Source organism: Esox lucius, chromosome 9 (assembly GCF_011004845.1).
Source record: "Esox lucius isolate fEsoLuc1 chromosome 9, fEsoLuc1.pri, whole genome shotgun sequence".
Lineage (NCBI taxonomy): Eukaryota > Metazoa > Chordata > Actinopteri > Esociformes > Esocidae > Esox > Esox lucius.
Window position 1 is genome coordinate 6,398,963 of NC_047577.1, and position 16,016 is coordinate 6,414,978.

The following is a 16,016-nucleotide window of genomic DNA, read 5'->3' on the forward strand; positions in this document are numbered from 1 at the left end:
TCGGGCGACCCCAGGGGGACTCAAACTCACAAACCTCGGGGTTGCCAGCGTCACCAAATAAATCACACAGGAGCCCAATGTATCAACAGTTACACAAGTAATATAAAACAGAGCTGATCCCCAATAAGCAGCACGTACCTTGGTAGAGACTATGTAGTTGGCTATGAAATTGAAGGGAAACGGGTTGGGCTCCACCTGAACAGATGAGGGGGAGAGGGAGAGATGGACAGAGAGATGGACAGAGAGAGCAGAAGAGAGAGATTGAGAGAGACAAAGAGAGACAAGAGATAGAGATTATATTGAGTACTAAGGAATATCCATCCATGATCGATGATGACTGTACAAATGGGCACCTTCCCTGACAGACACTCTGTCCGAAATGTAGAAAACAGAGTTCCAATTTGAATGCATAACTCAGCCGCAGAATGTACAAAAGCAGACTCGCGCACGCACGCACGCAGAGACACGCACGCACCTGGACCATGAGTTGTACCACGCTGGGGGCAGCTCTGACCAGACTGCTGTTGAAGGCCCGGGGAATGGTGAAGCCGTCGCAATCTGGAGGGAAAACAAGCGTTTTCATTTAGCGGAACACAGCAGAACACTACTTCCTGGACTGGAAGGTAAACGCTCCCATTGTGTGGCATTAATCTACAGCGCGCAGCCGGCCATTCGCTCTGTCCCTCCACCCACCGGGGGAGGCGCTGTCCGGGTAGCAGAGCAGTGACTGGGGGTCGGCCCGTTTCCCCGTGGCGGCGATCTCCTCGCCGTGCAGCACCAGCGGCTCCTCGTTCAGGACGCGGGCGTGCATCAGGATGCGCATCAGCTCCGACGACAGGTTGTAGGCCTTGGCCGCCACGTGCAGCGGGTGGGCCTCCGGGGGGAGGCGGGCGGGCCCGCGCGGGACGGACGAGGAGTAGAGGCCCGGCTCGCCCGGGTCGGGGTCGTCCGGCGGCTGCTGGGAGGCCGACCGGCTCACCTGCTGGATGAGGTCACCTATGGAGACATTTGATGCGTGTGGATTTTACTCATTTCAGGGGGACGCTCTCATCCTGAGGGACTTCGAGGACGCTGTGGATCACAGTGACAAAAGCAGCGGATAGATCAAGGAGGATGAGAACGGATGAGGGGAGCTGAGGTAACACAGAGGAGAGCCGTCTCGGCGGAGGGGCCTGTTTTACTTTTTACTGGTTATGGTCAAGGAGATCGCTCTGAGAGGTGAGAAGAGAGTTGCCAGGAGACAGGAGCGCGGGGGGAGTTATGACTGAAGTCTCCGTCCTGCGGTACGCCGACGCGCAGCACTCACCCATGATGTTGAGGATGTTGTCGGCTATTTCCGTAGGAGTGACCGTCCCCTGTTTGGTGTCGGTCTGCAGAATCTCCAACATGGACTCCAGCTTGTTCAACGTGCTGTTCTGACACTCCTCGCAGTTAAACTCCCTACTCATAGCCTGAGACACACACACACACACGTCAAAACTCAGGTGCCTCCAACTTTCCAACACTTAATATATTATACTTTGAGGATACATATTTCTAGATGTCTAATTTACTGAACATGAAGCACTTCTCCCATCCCTCCCTCTTTAAATATTTCCCTCCCTCTTTCTTTCTTTCATTCTTTCTTTTCTACTTCCCCCTCTTTCTTTTCCCTCATCACCATACCTCCCTAGTTCTTCCTTTCTCCCTCTCCCTCCCTTTTGACTTAACCCCCCCCCCCCCCTCCCTCTGTCTGTTTGTGCAGGAAACTCTTTGAAGGTCATTTTGGTAGTGTGTTAACATGTGTGTGTTTGTGTCTCTCATTGTGTGTGTGTGTGTGTGCGTGCGTGCGTGTGTCTTACAGTGCACTGCTTGAGGGCGGCGGAGGTCTGTTGGATGTCATTGACCGTGGTCAGGTCGAGAGCGGTGAGAGCCCTGGTGATGTCTCTACGGACGCTGGCCCGGTGAACATCCGGCTTCATGGGTCCTGCCGCCAAGTCACGGGTCTGCTCATACTACGAAGGAGAGGATGATGAAGAGTGAGGCGGGAGAGGTCAGGAGGAGTTAGCTATTCATAGGCAGCACCACAGGACATATTAACTACAACACGTGCTAAATGCCTTTCACCTTTTTGGAAATAAAGCAAATTTAGTACTGGCAAAAAAAAAACCACAATGGGATATTTCTCACGTTTAATAATTTCTGTTTCATATTGGCTGGCTTTACTGATACAGGAGAGTTAATTGCAGTGAAACATCTTACCTCATTGAGGACAGTGATGAGGTTAGAGAGACATCCTATCTCATTGAGGACAGTGATAAGGTTTGGACAGATGTCCTACCTCATTAAGGACAGTGATAAGGTTTAGACAGATGTCCTACTTCAATGAGGGCCAGGGAGAGACATCCTACCTCATTGCGGACAATGATGAGGTTAGAGAGACAACCTACCTCATTGAGGACTGTGATGAGGGCCATGGACAGACATCCTACCTCATTGAGTACTGTGATAATGATAGACAGACATCTTACCTCATTGAGGACTGTGATGAGGGCCAGTGACAGACATCCTACCTCATTGAGTACTGTGATAATGATAGACAGACATCTTACCTCATTGAGGACTGTGATGAGGGCCAGTGACAGACATCCTACCTCATTGAGTACTGTGATAATGATAGACAGACATCCTACCTCATTGAGGACCGTGATGAGGGCCAGTGACAGACATCCTACCTCATTGAGTACTGTGATAATGATAGACAGACATCCTACCTCATTGAGGACCGTGATGAGGGCCAGTGACAGACATCCTACCTCATTGAGTACTGTGATAATGATAGACAGACATCCTACCTCATTGAGGACCGTGATGAGGGCCAGTGACAGCTCTCTGACTCTCTGCGAGTCTCCCTGCTTCAGCAGCTCTTGGAGGGTGGTCTCGGTCAGCTCACTCAGCCAGTGGGGCAGGCTGCTGTACCCAAGAGGGGTGTCCGGCAGAACCACCTCCATGGACCTGGAGAAACACACACGGACACACATTAAGAACACAGTTGCACACACATACTTCACCCGGGCCGACTGCGAGCTAGCGGGCCACCTTCATCCCTGTCCAAGATATATTACACGTCCGCCTCACCTGTTGAGAGCGGTGATGGCTGCCCCCTGGTGGTCCTCCACGGTGATCCACACCGACACTTTGTAGTGGGCCGACCTGAAGCCCGGGGGCAGGAAGGCGGAGTGTTCCGGGCTGGTGCCCTTATACACACAGAACTCCTGGCAGTGAGGGGCGTCAGTGCAGCGGGTCACCAACAGACTGTAGAGAAGAGGGGTCTCCGACGCGCCCAGGTCGCTGTAGCCTGAAGACGGGGGGTAAGGGGGTGGGGTTTGTTAGCCCATCAGCAAAACATTCTGATACAGCTGTTTTACTGTAACCCTGGAGTGGAAGGAGCTGAGGAAAATGTAATAGAGTTGAATAAACTAGAGTAGAATACAGCAGAGTACAGTACATTATAGTACAGTAAATTATAGTAGAGTACAGTACATTATAGTACAGTAAATTATAGTAGAGTACAGTACAGTACATTATAGTACAGCACATAATACTACTGTGCATTATAGTACAGTAGAGTAGAGTACATTATAGTACAGTAGAGTACAGTAATTATAGTACAGTACATTATAGTACATTACATTACAGTACAGTACAGTAAAGCACATTATAGTACAGTAGAATACAGCACATTATAGTACATTACATTATAGTAAAGTACAGCACATTACAGTACAGCAGAGTACAGTTCATTATAGTACAGTAGAGAATAACAGAACATCAGATCTCACCTGAGCAGTTGAAGTGCACCTTGTCCACGAGCGTCCTGATTGGTCCACCCTCGGCCCCCACCGCCCTGAGGTCACAGCTGCCCCCCGCAGGCGGCATGTTGGGCTGCAGCGTGATGGAGGCCACGCCCTCTCCGTCCATGCTGTCATCGGTGACGTGGAGGGTGAACACGTAGGAGTCGCCGTCGCGCAGAATGCCCTGCCGCAGCACGAGGTTCATACTGGCACTTCCTGTCGTCGTGCTGCTGGAGTCCAGGACCAGGGTCTCGTTACGCAGGGTGACCGCCGTCCATCGCTGCAAGACAGTCAGTGACACCACGTCAACATACGTTCAGAGAGGGAGAACGGATGAGAGAGGGAGAGGAACAACGGATGAGAGGGAGAACGGATGAGAGAGGGAGAGGAAGAACGGATGAGAGGGAGAACGGATGAGAGAGGGAGAGGAAGAACGGATGAGAGAGGGAGAGGAACAACGGATGAGAGGGAGAACGGATGAGAGAGGGAGAGGAAGAACGGATGAGAGAGGGAGAGGAACAACGGATGAGAGAGGGAGAGGAACAACGGATGAGAGGGAGAACGGATGAGAGAGGGAGAGGAACAATGGGAGAGGGAGAACGGATGAGAGAGGGAGAGGAACAACAGGAGAGGAAGAACGGATGAGAGAGGGAGAGGAACAACGGATGAGAGGGAGAACGGATGAGAGAGGGAGAGGAACAACGGATGAGAGGGAGAACGGATGAGAGAGGGAGAGGAACAACGGGAGAGGAAGAACGGATGAGAGAGGGAGAGGAACAACGGGAGAGGAAGAACGGATGAGAGAGGGAGAGGAACAACGGATGAGAGAGGGAGAGAGAGACAAAGAGAGAGAGGGACAGAGTGAACAGAAGAGAGAGGGAGAAGAAAAGATGACACAACCACAGGTAACTTCACCAGGGCCATACAGGCTCTCAGGGTCAGAAGAAACCATCAACAACCACACGGACCAAACCTCCCCATCGGAGTTGGGCTTAAAACACAACCCATCATCCTGCGGTTCTGAGGTCTGGGTTCCACTTACCAACCAAGAGATCACCAAGCGTTCCATCGCTAACTGTTCACGGACAAATATCACAAGTGGACACCAAGAAGCATCCGGCTGCTGCCTTGCAGACACAGCCCTGACATCAGCACAACTTTGTTCAGCAATTATCGGCTTAAAGAAGCCCGTCAATACTGCCTATCTGTCTGCCCCACTCTGCGTGCAGCCATTTTAATGACAACCTTTCTTCTGGGTTGACAGGAATGAACTGGAACAAGTACGGTACCATTCAAAAGTTTGGACACACTCCCCTGGGTAAGTAAGCATATCATTTAGATCTATTATTTATGGTTATTGTGGACTTTGGAATTAGATCCACTGCAACTGGACTGATGCCTGCTTCACCAGAAAGACAATTTTAGAATTAGTTGTTCATAACACGAAACAAAAACATAAAATGTCCCGGTTCCCCTATAAATAAACCACAAAAAAAAAAAGAGAAGATATTTGGGGGATATAAAAGAAACAGAAGTGATTTGAGGTCATCTTTAAAGTCCCCTTACATCCCGTGACACGGAGAGAGGATGCAGCGCTGGGCGATAGTGGGATGAAATGAGCGGACTAGAAACACTGGGTGGGGTTGTGTAGGTGAAGACCATCTTGTGCAGGTCAAACTAAACCACTTCAGAGAGGTTTCCGAGCACTCAGAACGTCACTTGTGAAGGTGTTGTATATATATACGCATGTGTGTGTGTGTGTGTGTGCGCCGGCGCGCTTGTGATTTAGGTCTATTGAAATTCAGTGGCGTCGGTAGAGGCCTATTCAGCTTGAAAGTGGTTCTATTATCAGCCAGTCTAAATGGACAAAAAGAATCGGAGGTTTAAAGATTTCCTGTCAGGAGGGCGCCTGGAGTGCACAGTTGGTGACCCTGGGAGAGAATCAGACGGAAAGAGACAGAGAAAGAGGCTGAGTACGTTTGTGTGTGCGAGTAACTGTGTGTGTGTGTTGCTTTGTGTGGGCAAGACTGTGTTTAAGACCGCGTATGACAGGGTGACAGATGATTCCCAAATGACACCCTTTCCCTATGAAGTGCCACTGCTCAATCAATCAACCAATCAAATGTATTTATAAAGCCCTTTTTACAACAGCAGTTGTCACCAAGTGCTTTTACAGAGACACCCGGCCTTAAACCCCAAGGAGCAAACAACGGTAGTGTTGGATTTCAGTGGCGAGGAAAAACTCACTAAGAGGTTCACTACTTTAGATCAAGGTGCTACTGTTCTTGGGCTCAGGTCAAAAGCAGTGCATTTAATAGGGAATAGAGAGCCCTTTAACAAACACACCCCTCAACTCCCATTGATGATGTAACCCAGAGAGAGACAGAAGAGGAGGAGGAGCTCTGTGGTGTGATGACCTCATCAGGTTGGGTCAGGGGAACACTGATTGGCTTAGAGTGGCTGTGTCATACAACAGTACTGGATCAGGACACACACACACACACACACGCGCTTTTGACTCTCATTAACCCCTAACCCTAAAACTATCCCTATCCTTACCAAACTGTAACGCCCTGACTGTAATCCCAAATATAACTCCAACCTTAACGCCAAGCCAAAAACAATTTACCCCGGGTTGCTTTTCTTGTGAGAACTTCAGGTGGTCACAGGTGTAATTATATATGTACAAACAAACACACACACACACACACACACACACACATGACTTACCCCACGGTGGAAATGAAGACAGTTGGTGCAGGTACCAGCCAGGTAGACATAGGAGTTCTGACTGACCTCGTAGATGGACTGGGCCTTACAGGAGACACACTCCAGAAACACCGTGGGAATACGACCACTCTGCACAAGCACCTAGGAGACAGAAAGGAGTGTTATGGTGGATGGAAAGAGGGGGAGAGAGAGAGAGAGAAATGGAGAGAGGGGTTTGTGATGGAGAGAGGAGAGATGTGACGGACAGAAAGAATAGGAGAATCGGTCATTATATGTCTGGAAACAAGACTGATCCCTGTCTGATGGGTGGAGAGAAAGAAGGAGAGAGAGACTGACGGAGAAATGGAGAGAGGGATTTGTGAAGGAGAGAGAGAGAGACTGACGGAGAAATCTCCAGCGGAACCTCAACTGCCAGAACATCTTGCTACGCTATCTTCAAACAGCCTCTTCCCCAGGGTACTGGTCCCTGTGAGGGAACTCAGCCTCTTCCCCAGGGTACTGGTCCCTGAGAGGGAACTCAGCCTCTTCCCCAGGGTACTGGTCCCTGAGAGGGAACTCAGCCTCTTCCCCAGGGTCCTGGTCCCTGTGAGGGAACTCAGCCTCTTCCCCTGGGTCCTGGTCCCTGAGAGGGAACTGAGCCTCTTCCCCAGGGTCCTGATCCCTGAGAGGGAACTCAGCCTCTTCCCCAGGGTCCTGATCCCTGAGAGGGAACTCAGTCTCTTCCCCAGGGTACTGGTCCCTGAGAGGGAACTCAGCCTCTTCCCCAGGGTACTGGTCCCTGAGAGGGAACTCAGCCTCTTCCCCAGGGTCCTGATCCCTGAGAGGGAACTCAGTCTCTTCCCCAGGGTCCTGGTCCCTGAGAGGGAACTCAGCCTCTTCCCCAGGGTCCTGATCCCTGAGAGGGAACTCAGCCTCTTCCCCAGGGTCCTGATCCCTGAGAGGGAACTCAGCCTCTTCCCCAGGGTCCTGATCCCTGAGAGGGAACTCAGCCTCTTCCCCAGGGTCCTGATCCCTGAGAGGGAACTCAGCCTCTTCCCCAGGGTACTGATCCCTCAGAGGGAACTGAGAGGGTCTCTGTCAACCGACACACACAGGCCTGACAACATTAACATACTGCGGTGAAGTTCACCACAGAGAAAAGTGTGCAGACATGGACGGGAGTGGAAATACAATAGTAAACATGTTGTCTCTGCGGAAGCGAGACCTGGGGTGTATTTTAGTCGGCGTGTGTGGGAGTGTGTGTGTGTGTGTGTGTGTATGTGCCTCCGATAATGTGTGTAGTCAAGGTCTGTAGAAATGACTCGTGGGCCAGTCTGAAGTTTTGTTTGTGTGTGTGTGTGCTCAGTCTGTATTATGGACTCAGTCTGAAGGTTTGTGAGTTTTTGTGTGGGTACTTATTGTCTGAATGGTGAAATCAGTCCGGAGATATGTGTGTGTGTGTGTGTGTGTGTGTGTGTACTTACAGTCTGAATAGTAGACTCAGTCTAAAGGTTTGTGTGTGTGTGTTTGTGTGCGCGTGTGTGTGCGTGTGTGTATTTACAGTCTGTAAGGTGGACTCTGTCTAAAGGTGTGTGTGTGTGTGTGTGTGTGTGTGTGTGTGTGTGTGTACTTACAGTCTGTATGGTGGACTCTGTCTAAAGGTGTGTGTGTGTGTGTGTGTGTGTACTTACAGTCTGTATGGTGGACTCTGTCTAAAGGTGTGTGTGTGTGTGTGTGTGTGTGTGTGTGTGTGTGTGTGTGTACGTACTTACAGTCTGTAAGGTGGACTCTGTCTAAAGGTGTGTGTGTGTGTGTGTGTGTGTGTACTTACGGTCTGTATGGTGGACTCCGGGGCCATGCCGTCCTTGCTGACCGTCAGTTTGAAGGTGTACTCCACGTCGGCCACCAGCTCAGAGCCCGGAATCCCCAGGACGGGTCCACTGACACCCAGCCCGAAGTGCAGACCGGAACAGTCCCCCTGGAAGAGGGGAGAGGGAGGCCGTCCCGTTCAGAACCACGTGCGTACCATTCACAAACAGCCATGCGTTTGACACATGGTTCAGGTCAAACTGTTCAAGTCATGGGCCTTCAGGGCTGATCCTGATCACATCTTCCAAGGTTGACACATGGAGTGAATTGCGTACTTTAGATTGGATCCTGTTTTGAGCTGAAAAACCACGTTCGCACTGAGCAGCTGAAATTGTTAGGACAAGACCGCCCCCCTGTGCTGACCAGACCGCCCCCCTGTGCTGACCAGACCGCCCCACTGTGCTGACCAGACCGCCCCACTGTGCGGAGGTGGAGTGGAGACTCTGCCTTTTGACTGCGCCATTTACCCAAAGACGCAAACCAGCCGGAGAGACAAAAAAGGTGACGGTTTTGTTTTGCACAGAAACAGACTATGTTGTGAGAAATGTTTTGTTATTTATGGATCTTTTTACGGTAACCCGGGGTTACCTTCCTCATTTCTGATCTGTTCTGCACATAATCCACACGAACACCTGTCCCTGCTACTTCCAAACTCATTACAAGACATTTGATTTAACTTCACTATTTACTATAAAAATACTGGCTACTGCAAAGACATAGTCATTTGAACCCACCGTCTCTGTGTGTGTGGTGTGCACGCAAACACGCACGCAAACACGCACGCAAACACACAAGCAAACACGCACGCAAACACGCACGCACTCCAACTTCTTTTCAGACCTGTTCAACAGTACTCAACAACATTTGACTGGAATTTTATAAACAAACAAACAGAATCATCATCGCAAATCCACCAAATTCCACCACTAAAAAACATTTTGAAAATGTGCACCGTTGGAAATGAGAGACACAAGGGAAAAGCGATTGTACATTGCAAGTCTGTTTAGTCTCAAAGAGGCCCGTTCGACTACCCATAATCCTCTACAAAGCCAGACGCCATGCCCCAGAGAGAGAGAGAGAGCTCTAGAAAAAGAGTAGTGAGAGAGAGCGCTCCCTCGTTTATTAAAGAGGAAAAACGAAAGTGGCAGTGGAATGAAAAATGCCTTCTGTAAATGGTAGGAGAGAGAGGAGACGGGGGGAGGAAGGGCAGAGGGTGAGGGAGAGAGAGGAGACAGGGGGAGGAAGAGCAGAGGGTGAGGGAGAGAGAGATGAGGCTAGTGGAACGAGGAGAAATGAAAATAAAATAGTTGACAGTTTGTATTATTTTCCAGTCAATTCAGGAGGCATTGACTTTTTCCGTTTTTTTCCACTCTGGAGAACATTGGAATGGCAGCAAAGGCTGTTGGGTATCTGCAGAGGCTTATTAAAACTCAGAGTCTGATTTCAATGACACAAGTAGAGTGGATAGAAAGAGGGGAGAGAGACAGAGAGGGGGGTTGTGGGCCCTAAGTGACATAAAAAAGCCTTTTCTCTCCTGTGTGTGCATTTGTGTGTATACAGCAGGTGTGTGTCCATTTGTGTGTATACAGCATGTGTGTGTGCATTTGTGTGTGTATACAGTTTGTGTGGCAGTCGTCAATATTACTCTGAACAGGACAGGGACAGACGAACAGCAGACAGATGAAGATTCTTTCTTCACACCAAGAGATAGGATTGAGAGAGAGAAAGCGAGAGACATTAACTGAATAACAAAAAAGAGAGGGAGAAGGAAAGACAGAAAGATGCTACAGGCTTGGGCCGAAAAGCGAGACAGAGAAATAAAAGAGGGATAAATTCTTTCCCAGTAGGAGGATTTTTCTCAGGGATCGGCTAAGAGCCAGTAACCAGGGACTGATACTGTAGCATTCCACCAGATCCAGCTCTGTCTATAATTATACCCTCCCAGTGGCCCCCCCACACACACACACACACACACAAGTTTTCCAAGAAGGTTCTCCGGCTGTACTTGTGGGGAAACACTTTAATAAACGCATTTTTGGTTCCATATAGAACCTCTTCTGGCCAGTTAGAATTCTATGATCACTCCCACTAAGTCCAATTGACCTATAGGAAATGATGACTCACAGGTTCGTAGCAAATGGGCCATTCAGCTCTGTGGGCCATTCTGGCAAAGAATGTTATTATAAATGTGTTACTTGGAAGTTTAAACATTTACAATACATAACAAACCTTCTTCCTGTAGAGAAACAGGCACCTTTTATTCACCATAGTATCACTGACAGTCCTAGAGGTATTGAACGTGGTTGAGATTTTCCCAAGAAAGGGACATTCAACTGGTGGCCCTGGGACCAGATTTGGCCCCTTTTACCAAGTTCCCTTTGCCTAGGGAAATGTTTGGCGTCCTTCTGTTTGATAGTTGCAGACACTGTGATACTTCAGTAATGTTTACCTTGGAGGTACTGACACAAGCCCAGTGGTAGCTGAGAAGGGACTGGTGGTCTGGGTCCATGTTGGGGTCGTAGCTCTGCTCTGCACTCAGCTGTAGGTCCTGGGTTCTGGACCACACCCTGTAAGTGGAAAACCAAACAATATTTAAAACAGCTCTCACCCTTTGAGAAAATCTGATCAAGCTTTTCCATTTTAATACCAGTCAGTTCAGAAAGCAAATCAAGTTCCAAGTTGAATTGTATATCTCCCTGATTGAAGGCTGAATAGAATTGGGAAATATCATAATACATCATGAAGCATAGGGAATTGAAATGGAACTTCTGCAAACACTTTATTAAATAAAAAACAAGACAGACAAAACAAAAGAAAACAAGCAATGAAGGTGCAAATAAGGGACGACAAAACATGACCGCTCACTAACTATATTGAAAAATGATTTGGGGGAACCCCCCCCCACCCCCACCCAACACATTTACCTGTAGGTTCCACCCTCTATAATGGGTACCAGGCGGGCGGCCATGACGGTAAGCTGAAGACAGGCAGCCTTCCGCAGGGGAACCCCCTGGTAGGACAGGGAGAACACCAAGGAGTAGTTCCCCGCCCACAGTGCCATCCTGGGCACGGAGAGCTGCAGGCGTCGGATGTCCACTTCCTCCGGCAGCCGGACCTTAAGCGCAGCTACCTGTAAATGTGAGGGCAAGTTAAATCTGAAGGAACCGCGTTCTAACTGTACGGTCCGGGTTGTAAACGAAAAAAGAAGATCCAGGTAAAAACAGACGGAAAGCGACATACTGATTGGTGGTTGTTGCAGTGCGGTGTGGAGAGGATCTCCCAGAGGTACTGGGCTCCATAGCGGACGCAGCCCTTCAGGTCCACGCTCGCCTCCACCAGTGTGGGCTGGGAACGCCAGATGGCCAGCCTCGGAGCCTGCACAACCTGAACCTCTGGCTCCTCGCACTCCAACACCCGGATGTTCACCTCCACCGTGGCTACAGCCATGCTCACTAAGTTACTGCAGTTGACCTGGTGGCGGGATGGAGAATTGCAATCAACCAATCGATGAATCACTCAGTTCACCATTCAACCAGTCACGTTTCTGCAGTTCACCTGCTGGTGGCACGAAGAATTACAATCAACCAATCGACAAAAACAATCATCTTTTTACTACATAATTATTCAGATACAAATAATTATTCATGTTCTTATGTGCTTACATGAGAACACAAACAATATGAAAATATAAAAATAACTACATCATCTTGAATAACCACATTCATTTTGAAATACATTACCTGAACCAGATATTTGCCAGGGGCAGTGTACATATACCCAACAGAGGGGGTGCTATGGGACACAGGCGGAGAGCCATCCCCAAAGTCCCAGAGGCAGGTGACTGGGGTGGACTGTGGCAGGACTCTAACTGTCAGCATCACATTCTTGTTGATAAAGGTGTCCATGGGTTGAGCTTCCACCTGGGCCGCTGTGAGAACATTCTGCACCTGGATGTGCTTGGTAATGTTCTGGCCGTTGAGCACATTGAATGCCCTGAAAATAATGTACATAATCTATTTAGATGAACATGTATCAAATGCAAAGAAAACTAACAACAGAGGGTTAATTATTGGCAGCTCTAGCTGGAATCCAACCCACAACGCTGTGCTCATTAGGTTTGTAAATACTTTTCCAGAATTGCTGGTTCAAAGATTCTCATCAAAAAGTAATAGCCAGAAATATCTTACCGGGATTTCGAGAAAACTAAAAAAAAAAGTTTCATGATGTGGATACAAGGATGGCAACTCAACAAAGAGTAAGTGGCCCCAGCAGTAAACAAATCCATAACCCTGGTTTTGACAGCCCTTTAACTCAGACCCTCAAGAAGATGTTGAGTCATATGGACTCGTTCACAACAGACACAAATGCACAATTGAAAGAAACGTTGCACTGATGGCCTCAGTGGGAATTGAACAGGCAATCTGTGCGTTTGTTTGCTTGCCCTAATCACGGCTAGAAACTTACTTCAGGTAGATGGTAAGGCACCCAGCCTCTTCGGGGGTGTAAGTGATCTCCTCCCCGATGTAGGAGTTTCGGTGGAGATGGTGGAGGTCAAAGGTCCACAGAAAGGTGACAGGATTTCCAGTCAGGACGTTGCCTATGAAGGTCTTCTGGATTCCCACGGGAAGGGCAGCATCACAGCAGTCCAGGATGCTCAACATGGTCACCGGTTCCATTACTTCCACGTGCAGGTTCCGCCAATCATTACTCACCTGGGGAAAAAAAGAGGCATCAAATAAAGTCTGATCACCTTTACAGTGTTTGGTAACAATTCTGGAAACATTGAAAGTCAAATTGTGTCTCCTCAAGAAGCATGCACTAAATAACAATGGTTATTAACAAAGCATGCACTCTTAAAATGCTGAATATAATTATTAGCATCGTTTATGTCATGTACAGTTTTCTTCATCATGCATGCAGAGAAACCTGCGGTCCTAACTCTTGGAATCGTACCTGGTTGCGCGCAGTCAGATTGACCATGTAGGTGTCGACCCGGCTGAACTGGTGAATGTAGGTCTGGTTGATCTCAGTTGCATTTCCGTTGATTCTGAGGATGAAGCTAACATCCGTTCCTGAAGACACGCTGACCGTGAACTCCACCCTCTCTCCAACCGCCGCAATGCTCTTGCTGGCCCTCAGCTCCAGGCCTTGAATCTTCTCCTGCACCATCAGCTCCTTGGATACCACCTCACTGCTCACGTCGTTCGTAGCATTTAGCATAATGGTGAGCTTCCCGGGATCCCGGAAAACACAGGACGTCCTCCGTCCTGTTTCCATACGACCTGGCAATGACCAGGTCCAGGTCACGTTGGTGCCAGTTCTGATCTCTCCGCACAGAGAGATGTTGATGCTCGTGGCCACAAAGTTCTGCTCTTTTACGTTAACCAAAGAGAACGCCAACCCTGTTACCACTTCCTGTACGTCAATGACCGCTGACATGTTCTTGGAGCTGACCTTGTTGAACACTTCAACCTCAACGACCTTTGTCCCCGGACTAGTGAACCAATGATCCACTGAAGCTTGGTTGGATGCTAGAGGGCCCCCGTCAGCCGTCCACAGGTACTGCAGGTCAGAGCCTTTGGCCGACACCCTTAGACGGGTGGAGGTGTTGACTGCCACAGGGTTGACGCTGGTCTCCAAGGACAGCTCTCCGACTGGGTCGAGGAAGCGGATGGTCCTGTTGACCGCAAGTGTTCCGAGGAGGTTGGTGGCTCGCAGCGAGACGTTGTAGGCACCGGGGGTGGCGAGGCTGACCTCGACGGTTTTCCCGCTGAGGTTGAGCGTGGCGCCGGCGTTGGTGGCGCTGGCGTTGGCGGCGCTGATGTTCCAGCTGAAGGACATGTTGGTGCCTTCCTTCAGTGCCGCCTGCAGGCGGAGCACGCGGTTTGTGGCAAAACAGCACCCGTCCTCACCGCCCATCACCTCCTCCGGCTGGATCTGCAGCCCCTCCAGCTCCCGCTGCACGTAGATGTAGATGCTGGCCTGGGCCGAGCCCACGCTGTTCTCCGCCGTCACGATGACGCTGTACGTCCCCACAGACCGGAAAGTGTAGTGAGTCCTCCACAGCTGGAGCCGGGAAGTGCAGCCATCGCACAGGTTCCACGAGAACCGGACGGCGTCCCCTTCCTCGAGCTGGGCCTCGAAATGGACCGTGGCATTAACCGGAACATTGACCCGATCAGCGCTGACCACCAGGCCGCGGATGGGCGCCAGGACTGCCACCTCAACTTGAGTTTGGTTGCGGCTCACCTTGTTAGCCGCTGTTAGCGTGACGTTGAAAACACCGGAAACGTTGTAGGCGTGAGTCACGTTCGTGCCGGGCGTGCCGGGCGTGCCGTCACCGAAATCCCAGGAGTGGAGGACACTGGGCGACTGGGAGCTGGTGGTGAACATGTACACCTCCCTCAGGGTCAGGTTGTTGGATCGAGTCCCATTGTGTTGGATGACAATCGGACCTACGGACCTCTGGACCAGGATCAGGACGCTGTCGTTGGTGCTGGAGATGTTGTTGGACACGGTGACCGTCACCAGGTACTGCCCTGGACTCTTGTAGGTGAATCCCATTTCTTCATGGCCCTGGACAGGTGTAGTCACAGAGTCGTCACTCACCCCAAAGTTCCACAGGTAAATGTAGGCAAAAGATGGCCGGGCACTGGCCCAGAAGCGGCTCTCCTCGCCCAACTGGAAGTGGCTTTTCTCCACTGTTAGGGTCACACTGGAAACCGCCGGCTGCACGCACACCCAGGCAAAGAAGTTGGCTTTGTTGATGCCACTGGAGAGGAGCAGGGTGAGGTGAAAGTCACCGCTGTCCCCGTAAGTGTGGCTGATCTTGGGACTCCCCAGCCGGGTCTGGTTTGGGGAACCGTCCCCGAAGCTCCACTCGTACACGTGAGACGACTCATTCCCCGAAACAAAAGCCTGAAAGTCAACCTGGCTCTGCTCCTGGACGCACCCGACTGGCTCCAGTCGCACCACCTGCAGCACGAAGACCTGAACGGGTACCGTGGTCCAGAGGGCGCTCACGGCGTTCCACGCGGTCACATTCACTGTGTAGTTGCCGTCTTTAGCGTAGGTGTACTGGACCTCGGAATCTGGCGTCGTCACTGCTGTGCCGTCGCCCATGGCAAAAATCCAGGTGACATTGTTACCCGTCTCCAGGTGAGCACAGACCACCGTCGCGGTGTTTACCTCAGTCGGGGCAGGAGAGGTCACCGTCAACCCTTTGACCTCTGCGTACACCAGCATCTCGGAACAGGCGTAGGTTGAGCTTATCGTATTGTTAACGGTCACGCACACGTTATGGACTCCGCTGCGGTCGACTCCGTAGGTGTGGTTCACCCGACGCTGAGGTCCCTCCCTCTGGGCGGAGCCGTCGCCAAAATTCCAGATGTAGATGATGCCGTAGGCCGAGGGCCAGGCGTGCGCCTCGAAAGCCGCCGGTTGGCCTGCCCGGAGGAGGCGGGGCTCTGTTTCTATGTCGACGTGCGTCAGGATGCTGTGGACGTTCATTTCGATGCTCTGGGTTCTGTTCTCATAGTGGTTAGACACCGACACCAGGACAGTGTATACTCCTATGGGTAGGAATGAATGGATTGAATGGATTGA

At 50.4% G+C, this 16,016-nt stretch overlaps 1 protein-coding gene across 1 annotated transcript in view; it reads right to left on the reverse strand.

Moving 5' to 3' along the window:
• pkd1a (polycystic kidney disease 1a) overlaps window positions 1-16,016 on the reverse strand; it is a 67,600-nt gene that overhangs the window by 17,549 nt on the left and 34,035 nt on the right. Inside the window, exons 19-34 of the mRNA XM_029121911.2 lie at window positions 13,365-15,982; window positions 12,876-13,123; window positions 12,152-12,404; window positions 11,652-11,882; window positions 11,336-11,541; window positions 10,861-10,978; window positions 8,374-8,520; window positions 6,564-6,704; window positions 3,822-4,113; window positions 3,118-3,337; window positions 2,835-2,994; window positions 1,842-1,994; window positions 1,307-1,451; window positions 694-996; window positions 476-558; window positions 139-195 (exon numbers count right to left, since the gene is read on the reverse strand). Of these exons, the coding sequence (XP_028977744.2) occupies window positions 139-195; window positions 476-558; window positions 694-996; window positions 1,307-1,451; window positions 1,842-1,994; window positions 2,835-2,994; window positions 3,118-3,337; window positions 3,822-4,113; window positions 6,564-6,704; window positions 8,374-8,520; window positions 10,861-10,978; window positions 11,336-11,541; window positions 11,652-11,882; window positions 12,152-12,404; window positions 12,876-13,123; window positions 13,365-15,982 (5,375 nt within the window). The remainder of the gene's footprint in view (window positions 1-138; window positions 196-475; window positions 559-693; window positions 997-1,306; window positions 1,452-1,841; window positions 1,995-2,834; window positions 2,995-3,117; window positions 3,338-3,821; window positions 4,114-6,563; window positions 6,705-8,373; window positions 8,521-10,860; window positions 10,979-11,335; window positions 11,542-11,651; window positions 11,883-12,151; window positions 12,405-12,875; window positions 13,124-13,364; window positions 15,983-16,016) is intronic.